At 38.8% G+C, this 12,162-nt stretch overlaps 1 protein-coding gene across 1 annotated transcript; it reads left to right on the top strand.

The window, feature by feature from the left end:
* Nucleotides 1-953: 953 nt before the first annotated feature.
* On the top strand, nucleotides 954-11,426 carry LOC135117829 (pneumococcal serine-rich repeat protein-like). Its single transcript, XM_064038131.1, has 3 exons — nucleotides 954-1,034; nucleotides 2,620-3,319; nucleotides 4,728-11,426. The coding sequence occupies exons 1-3, from the start codon at nucleotides 1,026-1,028 to the stop codon at nucleotides 11,171-11,173; spliced, it is 7,155 nt and encodes a 2,384-aa protein (XP_063894201.1). The 5' UTR covers nucleotides 954-1,025; the 3' UTR covers nucleotides 11,174-11,426.
* Nucleotides 11,427-12,162: the final 736 nt, after the last annotated feature.

Here is a 12,162-nt window from a genome sequence, read left to right as displayed (position 1 = left end):
AAAAGGTTACCTTTAAAACAAAATATTTAAAACCTGTAAAACAATCTTTTGAAATCGAGCCTAGCCTCAATAAATTAACTTCTATCCTAGACTTTGAATAGCAGATTATATTTCTGGGAAGTTGTAACTAGTCAGTGATTAATGTTCGCATTAGGATCGTCTGAACGATATCTATTGAACGTCTTGTCTGACTCTATTGTCTTGACACTCTTTTGACACAGGTATAATGTAATGGGGTATTCACATGTTAAGTGAAAATAATTTTGGCTAAAGGATGTTGATTTTATCTGGTACACAGGTTAAATTCTCATGTTACTTTTTCCAGGATCTAGTTATGAAAAAAAGCTTATAAGCAAGAAATAATATAACTGAACTGGGAAATATTGTGTTATTATCTTCACACAGACTTCAGACAGATTTTAAATTGCTAATTTATTGTTAGTGGTATTTAATTAATGTGTTAGAATCCATTAATTAATCATTAATATTAAAACTGCATAACACCTTCCGTATTAGGGCTGTATCGAATGCAAGTCATTAAAACATTGTTAAATATACATAAAAATCAAAACAAATTTGCCCCTGAACCTATCAATAGATACAAAAGGTCAGCTTCAAAGCCAGATACATAAATCCCTAATAAATATTTTGTGAAGTTAATTGAAAAATGGCATAAAGCATACATATATTGTTTATTACATATATGGAATTTATAACAATCATATAAAGGCGTAAACCACAAATTCGTTGGCACTTGAACTTGGAACTATATGCGCATCTTTGCCACGATAACTTTGCATCCCAAAAAGTGTGGACTACAGAAATTTCGACCGTATGTAGTTGAAAGAAGAGTTGCGAAAATCGTTGGAGGTGTTAGGGAGCGGCAAAGTTATGTATGTAAAATGATATAAGCACGTTTTTTAGAAGAGTTTTCAAACGCTATAAAAAGCAAAAGTTGCTTCATTGTACCACCAGTTTAAGTGGGATCAGCTGTGCACGCGCATCCCTCGAGAGGGATCAGGACGATGTTTTTGGTAATACTTTCTTTTGTGTCATTGTGTTGTGAATAAGTGCTCTTAGTAATTGTGTAACTATACAGTAATTAGATATTGGATAATTAGGACTTTTTTTATGAGTTAATTTTTTTTGTGTGTTTTCTGAATCGATATCTTGTGCTGCTTTCATCTTTTTTACTTAAATTGTGTACATTTTTTGCGTGTTTTTTTTTAAACATTACTTATTTTTATTAAACTTATTCCAATGTGAAATTACACTACTAACTCCAATTTTGAATTAAAAATCTTTTAAATTAGCTATTATCTCATAATAATGTACGTGTACAGTGCGAAGCTTAACTGAAAAGCCGTTACGTTTGAAAAATACTATTTCAGAAATGAAAATGACGATCTGATCTTAGTGTCCTATGAATCTGTCTAGAATTTTTAATTGTTCTGTTACTGTAGTTTTCGGTTGAGATAAATAAATCTCCAAAGAAAGTCATGAAGCATGAAGAAGAAATTATAATAGAATTTTCATTCTGAGTATTTTACTGATACGTCATAAAGTTCCTCATTATTAAAAAATACATAAAATAACAACAAAAACAGAATCATTTAATAATATTTACAGATTCAGTGGCCTGTTATAATCAGCATACATCAAAACATATCTACAATCAAAATGTATTTGTATTAAAAAATAATGCTAATTATGATTTAAATCAATTCAAGAAAAACATGACTTAACAAGAAATCAAAATATTTTTTCTCTGCCAAACGCTTTGAAAAAGAATAAAGTTGCGTTTAATCGTACAATTTGCGTGTTTGACAGACATTACTATAGAAATCTATCACTTCCGACCAACTAACAACTGGACGGATCTAATCTAGACAAAAAAGTTGCTCTAAATTGATAATTCAGGAAACACTGATGTTAAAAATATTTCAAATCCAAAATCTATTCTCTTAAAAACTGAATAAATTAACCCTTGATCAGCACTTATCTTTCACCCTTTTAATGAGAACACGCTTAATATTTATTTATCTAAAAAATCATTAATGGAAATGTCAAAGAAACGTATGAATATTCACTCAATTAATATGTAATCCAGTTTTTTCATTAAAAGCTTTAAAATTCCACCCACTCGCTTCGTTACTTAAAACATCCATTATTTTCTCATTGTGATAAATTGCGTGAATCATGACTCAACACACTAATTTAGGATTCAAAGCCTGATACCGCCTTTTGCTATATTGACAAATATCTAACTTAAAAAAGTGGTAAAACAGGACTATATATTTTTTACCTCATTTACATTATTATCACATGATGTTAACATTTGAACTTTGACATTCACATGTTTCTTGACGTACGCATCCTGTCTGTGAGATAGTCCATCTTCAAAACTGGACACCTCGAGGTTGTCTTGGAACCTTTTTACACAGACTTACATACATAAAACTGCAATCATGTTACGTTTTTTTCACGTCGTTTGATGCTATCGTATAAATCTTGATGCAGTGACAACTGGCACATTTTATTTTTAGCCGAATTCAGTAGAATATTTAACTGGTATTTCTACATGACTGTATCTTTAACCAAAGTATGTTTTCTTCACAGCTAATATTAACCGCTTTAGCGGCGGTATGTGGGGCAGCGAAGCTCGACACGGGCTACCTGCCGCCAATTTCGGCCAGGACAGCTGGAGGTAGCCTTGGCGATTTGCTGGCTCCCTTAGAAGGAGCTAACCAAGTCGCAGGTGGACTTCCCACTGGCAGCTACACTAATGACGTCCAAGGCGTGATTGTAGATGCAGCTAACCCTGGCAGTAGAACGTCAGGCCCTGAGCCTACTGGTCTAGGAGGACCTAGAGCTTCCTACGGTTCAACAGACTCTAAAGTCGGAGATGCCGCGTTCACTGGTTCCACTTCTGGCTCGGGAAGCTTTGGAGCCAACACTAGAATAGCGCCTGGCTTCGGATCATTTGTAGAAACAGCCGGTTCTGAAGCTGACAAAAAGAGCGGCAGCAACTTAAAGTTCACCAGTGACGTAGGATTAGAAAACTATAGCTATGGCTACGAGACTGACAATGGAATATCTGTTGGAGAAAATGGAGTTGCTTCAGGTGGTGTGCAAGCTCAGGGTGGTTATTCTTACAAAGGGGATGATGGCAAAACTTACAGTGTGACGTACACAGCTGACAAAGATGGCTACAAGCCACAAGGACAGCACTTGCCGACACCACACCCAATTCCTGAGGAGATCTTGAAGTCTTTGGAGAAAAACGCTAAAGAGGAAGCTGCCGGCCATGTAGATGATGGTGAGTGTTTCTATTTACTTAAATTATATCATCCTTAGTTGATTCTGGATCGATGTTGAATGCTAGTATCATCAATTTTGACTAATGATTTTTTTATGACACTTTTGAAACAAATGTAGGTGACCATCATAGATGCACTCATTGCGACTAACAACTGCTATTTTTGGTGTTATAATCACACACCGGCAGATGAGTATATAAATACATACCTGACTTGATATGTATAATTATGAATTTTAATTCAGTGTTTTGATGACTAAGTCTATTTTCGTGAATTTATTTAAATGCCAAATACACGTCTTCATTATTACTGATAAAATCGATTTAATTTAATTAATTCCATATCGATGATCTTTATTTTGCTTTTTCATTTACATAATTAGGAGACCCGGTTTAGCTTATTCTTCTTTCTCATCTGTTATTATTATTTTATTGGGAATTTCCTAAATAGAATGTTTGTACACTTGTAGGTATTTTACATTCATGCCAGCATCCAGTACTAAATTCTCATCAGTCAAAAAATTAACATAAATGGGATTGTGGATCAATTTATCCTTCTAGGCTTAAAACAGTGAAAATACATAATATGCCATCTCAATTCTCAAACCAACAATAAAAGTTGATCCCAGTTTGTTATAAATATAAAAATAATATTGCAATTTTTATGCGCCAAATGTCGTGACTAGCAAATTTACATTATTACATCTTTATCTTCACGAATATTGCATAACAATTCGATTTTGTTTAAAACATATATTTTATTGAAATCCTTACTACTACTTTTATTTATTTATTCATCTGTTATTGGAACTGGATTATTGTTTCAAGCACAGATATTAAGTTAACCTATTCTGTGATTGTTGTTAACATTATAACAATATATTAAGTTCCTGATATCACGGAAGTTTTAAGCGGAAGATTGGCGTCTGCCTCAGATTGCATACCAGTGCGTAATATTTACCTCACCGCATCATTCAAAATTGAGGTTTACTGTTATTGTAATTTGTATCGCTGTTTTTTTTTTATTTTTTCCTGGTTTAATCTTTTCAGTTGATGTCTCGTTATTTTTGTATTCATTGTATTTAAGTACATCTAGTTTTGGTTAGTGATAGTGACCTGACCTATATTATAATGTTGTTTTACTTGTAAACAAGTTCATTTTTTATTTCAAAAGTAGGTGTGAGTCACATGGACACAATAACATGTGTCAAAATATGTTCTCAAAAACATCAGTTCAAATATGAAAGAGCCGACAAATCATTACGTCAATGCAGCTCACCAAAAAACGTTTCATTCACAAATTCGGTGTCGTCACACATCTAAGGCTTTTGTGTGAGTTGATAAATGTTCCGGTGACATACGAATCAGTCGTTGACAAATTGCTTACAACTTTCATTTTTATTTACAGGCTCGTACGATGCGCAGAAATACAATGATGAAGGCGATTACTCAAGCAATGGTGACAACAATGGAAGGCCCACAGCAAGCGGCGGTGCCTCAACTGCTTCTAGTAGTGCGTACGCCAGTCAGTCTAGCCAAGCAAACAGACCAACATCTGGAGTACTCATTGGATCTTACAAACCCGAAGCAGGTTTGAGTCAGTCTGCACAAGGAAGCGTAGCCCAAGGATTCGGCCAAGTATCTGGAAACAAGGACCAAAGTCAAATTTCAGGACACAGCTCCTCTTTTGAAGCACAATTTGGACAGTCTGGTTCTCCTAACCTTCAGGCTAGCCATACTTTAGGAAGCTTTGGACCAGGTGGTGCAATAAAGTCTCAAACTGAATTTGAAAAAAAAACTGGAATAGGTCAACAGGGTGGTCAGAAATTTTTAGAATCAGGATTCGGTTCTCCATTAAGAATACCTAATTTTGAGAACTCGCCTAACTCAGCCTTCAGTTCCGCGGTTGCTACGGGATCAGGTAGTGCAAGTGCTTTCGCTTCTACCGGTAGTGTAGGATCAGGACTTAAGAATGAATTCAATGCTCCGTCAAACTCTTTCGGATTAGCTGGCCAGCAAGCATATGGTTTACAATCCGGATCTCAGTCGTCTGCGGGTGAATCGCTCTCTGTGCCATCAACTGCCACTGCGTCAGCGTCTGTCTCAGGCTCTCAGACTCAACAGCATACTTATCCATCATCTCAACTCTCAGGCAATTCCCCATCAGCTCACGAGCACGGTCAGTCACCGTCGAGTGCATCTGCTTCTGCTGTCGTATCTGGAAGCGAAAGTGGGCAATTAAATGGAGTTAACACAGGATTGAATTCAAATACTTTCCCAAGCCGATTTGGGGAAGGGCAACTATCTGGAAATTCCGCTTCAAGTGGTAAATATGAGTCAACGGGTAAACTAAACCTGAATTCAAAACCCAATGGTTTTGATTCGTCATCTGCTGCGTCTTCTGCACAAGGAGCAAATTCCCAACCCTTAAGTTCGGTAGCTTCAGCTAGCGTTTCCGGATCTTCCGCTTTTGGAGCATCGACTCAACAAAGTGGTTTTGAATCCCAAAAGACTCAACTAGGCAGCACTAATACTCAATTCTCGGGTGTTAAACCTATTAAACCTACTTTTGGTTTTGAAAGTAACCTAGGTTCAAGTCAAACTTCTGCTTTAAGCTCTTTTGGATCCAGCAACGTTCCTGCTTCATCAGCAGGTGCCTCGTTATCATCCCAATCTGGGTCAATTGATTCCACATTTGCGTCTAGTACTCAGAAACCCTCTATTACCCAACAACAAGGTGCAGATGATTCGTATTACTACAACCAACCATCGAAACCTTTTGTAATCCCAATCTCTAATAACCGCCAGCCAAACATCCCCGTGAGTTCTTCTTCCCTGCAGGGATCAAAATACCCCAGTACTCAGACTACGTCAACAACTGGACAGTATCAAGGCTCAAGCTTTTCATCAAACAACGGAATCACTCAAGCTGCTGTATCTCCTTTTGCGTCCGGGACTTCATCATCGTCTGCGCAATTCTCATCCCAGTCTAGTCAACTTGATTCCAAACCAGCTCAATCAACACAGTTCGGTCAATCATCATCTAGTCAACAAACTACTACACAATTTGGAGTCACTGGAGCTCAAATAAGCCAGAAACCTATTGTCCAAAGTCAAGCACAGTTTTCCCAGTCGTCTACAAGTCAAACTACTGGCAGTGCTCAGGCACCAACACAGCAATACCAAGGCACTGTTTACCAATACAACAAACCAGAAGTGACCCTGTCTCCCCAGGCAAACAAAGATAGCTCTTCTGCATCTGCACAAGTTAAGCCAGTCCAGGTGTCGAGCGACAACAGGTTTGGAGCTCAACAAAGTACATCACAATTTGGTACTCAGTCTTCGTTCCAGCAGACTCAAACAAATGTAGGTTCTAATGTTTTAAGTTCCCAAATTGGTCAAAAACCAATAGTTAGCTCTCAAAATACCGGATCAAATTATCAACAGACTCTGGTTAGTTCCGGATTACAGTACAACCAAAAACCTCAGACTGTTCAATCTAGCTTCACTTCAACCACAAACACACAAAATCAGCAGTTTACTAAACCACAATCTGTTGCTTTTGGAAACGCGTTCGCTCAAAACCAAAATCAATTCGGCAAGAAGCCTTCTGCTAACACACAAACCGGTTCTGCTTTCCAACAATCGCAGTTTGGGTTAGCTAGCTCTCAATTGGGTCAAAAGCCTCAAACTCAAGGTTCCAGCTTCTCTTCGACCCAATACCAACAAACACAGTTTACGAAACCTCAATCAACGGTAGGTTCTAGCGCCACTGCAAATGCATTCTCTCAAGGGCAGACTCAATTTGGTAATAAGCCCTTGTCAACCACACAAACAGGATCCTCTTACCAACAATCACAGTTTGGATCTGCCGGTTCTCAATTCAACCAAAAGCCTCAGAGCACTCAAGGTAGTGGTTTAGCATCCACCTCCGGTCAGACAACGTTTGGTCAAAAACCAGTGGGTGCTACTCAAACTGGTTCTTCCCAGCAATCACAGTTTGGATTAGCTAGCTCTCAGTTTGGTCAAAAGCCCCAAAATCAAGGGTCTAGTTTCACTTCAACTACAAACACACAATACCAACAAACTCAGTTCACAAAGCCACAGACATCTGCTGGTTCTAGTTTAACTGGTAACACATTTACCCAAAGTCAGACTCAGTTTGGTAAGAAACCCTCTGGAACTACTTTTGGACAGAAACCTGTTGGTACCGCACAAACGGGATCTTCATTCCAACAGTCTCAGTTTGGATCAACTGTCTCTCAAGTCAAGCCTCAGACAATTCAAGGTAGTGGGTTAGTATCTACCTCGGGTCAGACAACATTTGGTCAAAAACCAGTTGGCACTTCACAAACTGGTTCTTACCAGCAATCACAATTTGGATTAGCTAGTTCTCAGTTTGGTCAAAAACCTCAAACTCAAGGGTCTAGTTTCACTTCAACTACAAACACACAATACCAACAAACACAGTTCACAAAGCCCCAATCAACTGTAGGTTCAACTGCAACTGCTAACGCGTTTTCCCAAAGCCAGTCTCAGTTTGGTAAGAAACCCTCTGGAACTACTTTTGGTCAAAAACCTATTGGTACCACACAAACGGGATCTTCCTTCCAACAGTCGCAATTTGGATCTACCGTCTCTCAAGTCAAGCCTCAAATAAATCAAGGTTTAGCTTCAACTTCGGGTCAAACGACATTTGATCAAAAACCCGTTGGTACTACGCAAACTGGTTCTTCTTACCAACAGTCGCAGTTTGGGTCAACTAGCTCTCAGTTTGGTCTGAAGCCGCAAACTCAAGGTTCTAGTTTTACTTCCAATAAATACTCTCAAGGCAGCACATTCCAAAACAAGCCTGTTGTAAGCACTCAAACAAGCACAACATCACAGCAGACCCAATTTGGTTCAACTGCGTCCCAATTCGGCCAAAATGCTCAGACAGTCCAAGGTTTTGGTTCAACTACAGTTAAACCATCATATGTACAAAAACCGTTCGGTTCGTCATTCCAACAAAACCAGCTAGGATCAACTGTCTCTCAATCTACCCAAGGTTCGAGTTTGACATCTGTCAATTCTCAAACGTCATATGGCAAGAAACCTGTTTCATCACAAACACAGTTTGGTGTAGGTAGTTCCCAGTTTACTCAGGCTCAATCTACTCAATTTGGCAACAAACCCAGCACCACACAAACTGGATCAGCATTCCAGCAAACTCAGTCAGGCTCTGCTAGCTCACAATTTGGTCAAAAGCCACTGAATACTCAATTTGGATCAACTTCCTCACAGTTCGGTCTGAATTCTCAAACATCTCAAGCCGGTGTTGTGTCAACTGCCTCTCAAACATCGTTTGGCTCGAAACCAGTGAATCAACAGAACCAATTCGGATCAGTAGGTTCTCAATTTTCTCAGACATCCCAATACGGCAAGAAACCGACACAAACATTCCAACAGACTCAAAGTTCACAATCTAATCAAGGTTTCGGCGTATCTTCGACTACGGCCAAACCCTCAATTGGCAATGGACCTTCCGTAAGCTCTCAATTTGGTCAGAAGCCGCTTACTTCTCAATTCGGATCAACTTCCCAATTTGGTCAGAACTCTCAATCATCGCAAGGCTCAAGTTTGACTTCGACTGCCTCTCAAACGTCTTTTGGTTCAAAACCAGTGAACCAGCAGACTCAATTTGGATCAACTGGATCTCAGTTCTCCCAAACCTTCCAAACTTCCCAGTTTGGTAAAAAGCCAACAAGTACCAGTAGTACCACTGGTCAAACTGGATTCGTATCCCAACAGTCTAGCACTCAGTTTGGACAGAAACCACAAACAACTCAAGGTTCCGGCTTTAATTCAAACACTTTCTCCCAAAGCCAAGCTACACAGTTCGTTAACAAACCTGCACAGATTGGTTCAACATTCCAGCAGTCACAATTAGCTGGTTCTCAATTTAATCAAAAGCCCCAAACAAGTACTGGATCAACCTCGACTTTCAGTCAGTCTTCATTCACTCAAAAGCCTTCCAGCACTGTGCAGACTAGTTCTTTTAACCAACAATCACAAACATCATCCAGTATCTTACAATCCGGTCAAAAACCAGTATCGTCGTCCCAAGGATTCTCTTACACAACAAACACAGGATCTAAAGGACAAGCTGTGCAGACCTCACAGTCTGGTCTGACTGGTTTCGGTCAGAACACTCAATTCAGTAATTTGCAGTATGGACAGAAACCACAGTTGAGCGCTGGTGTAGCTTCTCAAACCCAATTAGGACAAACTTCCCAATCCGGTAACAAAATTTCTGGATCTTCATCAACTTCGGGGTCCGGCTTCCAATCTCAGTTCTCTAGTTCTTCTGGATCACAGCTTGGTCAGTCTACTCAAGGTAGTTCTCAAGGTCAAGTTATTCAGTCTACTCAATATGGAATAAAACCTGTAGGAAGTTCTCAAAGCTCTCAAGCATCAGCGCAGTTTGGTTCAACATTATCACAGTTTGGTCAGACATCACAACTATCTCAAGGTAATGTTCCTGCCTTAACAACAGTTTCCCAAAGTGTTAAGCCACAGAACATTGGTTCAGGTTTCCAAACCATTAGTACGACAGCTACCCCGGTCCGTTTCGGTTCCACACCAGCACACTTTGGACAAAAGCCACAGGCTCAAGCCAGTGCATTCGCCTCTAGCTCAGGCTCGAACAACGTAGCGTCATTTGGCAACACGCAAACAGGCCAAGTCACTCAGTTTGGAGTACAAAACCAAGCTGTTTCGACTACCCAAAAACCATTAGTAAGTTCCCTATCTCAAAATAATTACCAACAATCGCAATACACACAAACTTCAGAAAAGCTAAATAGTCAATCTCAATTTGGTCAGGGTACACAATCTAATGTAGGCACAGGACAGTTCGGTGTTCAGAGCTCATTTGGTTTAGCGTCTCAAAAACCTGTTGGGTTCCAATCAACACAATCTACTTTCCAACAAACTCAGTTTAACCAGCCCCAAAAACCTGTAGCCAGCTCTCAGGGATCTGCCTTCCAGGCCGGACAGTCAGTCGGAACCCAATCAAGTCAAAGTAGCGTTCAAAGTTCAAGTCTAACCACTGGACAAGGTTCCCAAAGCTTATTGGGTAGTGGACAATCTGGCTACAACTACCAACAACCACAATCTGTGTTCACCACCCAATTCGGATCCCAAGGTAATGCTCAGGGCCAAAAAGTGCAGCAAGGTCAATCAAACTTTAACTCAGTAGTGTCCACAGCACAAACACCTATCAACAGCGGGCCTCTTAACTCCTTTGGCATCTCTTCAACCCAGGGTAGTTTCCAACAGACCCAGGGCTCGACACAATTTGGTGCTCAGTCGACCAAACCTGTAGTCAATGGTCCAATTCTATCGACTTTCAACAATGGTCAATCTTTCAAGCCCGCGAATGCTGGGTCATCACAGGGATCAAGTTCCCAGAGTCAGTCTTCAGCGGTCATTACGTCTCAATTCGGGATTCAGCCGTCTCAGCCAGGTGGCTTAGCACAGTTTAATGGACAGCAGTTCCAGTCTTCGTTCAATTCTGGAAGCCAATCGGTTGTAGGATCTACGCCTGAATACACTATTCAGCAAGCTCCTGGTATTTTCATAGGCACTCAGCAGCCCGTCGCTTCTAGCTCAGCTCAAGCCAGTGTACCTTCTAGTGTAGGAGCTAATCTTAACGGTCAGTCAGAAAGTTTTGCCGTGTCGACTGTTCAAACGCCTGTATCTATCCAAGGGTACGAAATACTTAGCAACCAAGGATTTGTAGGTCAATCAGAAGAGTTCGGAGGTCCAAGAGATCCTCCTAGGTTCGATGATAAAACTGGATATCATTATTGAACAGTGCCATATAGACTGGATATTATGTAACGTTTGAAACAATTCAATGTAAATATGAACTGATAGAAACTGAAAAAAATATAACAAGATAAATACTCCTATTAAAAATGATATAATGATGAATGAAAATGATGTTTCTTTTTTGTAACATAGCAATTAATTCGGTTTTTAACAGTTCATAAATTAGTTTTAAAATAACATAATACTTTTTTGTAAAATGTAGAAAACACAAAGAAATGAATTAAGAATTCAAAATAAATGTTATAAATAAATTATTAAAATGTAAATAATAAAATGTTGTCGTTTTATTTTTGGGAAACATTATTACTATGATCCGACCAATACGCAAATAGCATTTAAGTGGAGACGAAGTGTTAAACAAACTTTGTTAACACTGCATTGGCTGCATACAATATAGATGCAAAAATAACAATGTCTGTTGCAAGCTCCTGAACTAAACTTCTGGCAAAAGGCTTTACTGATTAATATAATAAATATTATTAAGGAAACTAATGCGTATGTAGGAGATCAGATTCTGAAATACGCGAGACACAATTGATTTTCTATTGTTTTAAAATTGGCGACATAGAAGAGGTTAAACCGTGATCGAATTATTGAGAGTGCTGAAGTTTCTTCAAGCTACAAGGAATATGAAATAACTGTCTTTATCTACAAGAAAGTAAATAGCTTTTGTTGACATCAAAGCATTAACTGACCTTCCCGGATCTGAATTTCTGTTCATCCAATATAAAAATTATTAATATAAAAATCAAATTATTTAAATGAGTTCTAGGTAAACATCTAAGACAAGTTTTGCGGATCATCCCAGATACATAAATTGGGTTTATTATCGAAACTAAGATTAATTTTATGACAGGTTAGACAATGGTTAACTAGTTAATATTAGCTAAGCTGCATCGTTTATTATTAATACTGATATCTGAGCATAGACATAATATAGTAATATTACATCTATGCATCTGAGTAAA

The sequence above is a fragment of the Helicoverpa armigera genome, chromosome 15 (assembly GCF_030705265.1).
Source record: "Helicoverpa armigera isolate CAAS_96S chromosome 15, ASM3070526v1, whole genome shotgun sequence".
NCBI lineage: Eukaryota > Metazoa > Arthropoda > Insecta > Lepidoptera > Noctuidae > Helicoverpa > Helicoverpa armigera.
The sequence above is the reverse complement of the archived record's forward strand: the minus strand, read 5'-3'. Positions and strand labels throughout refer to the sequence as shown.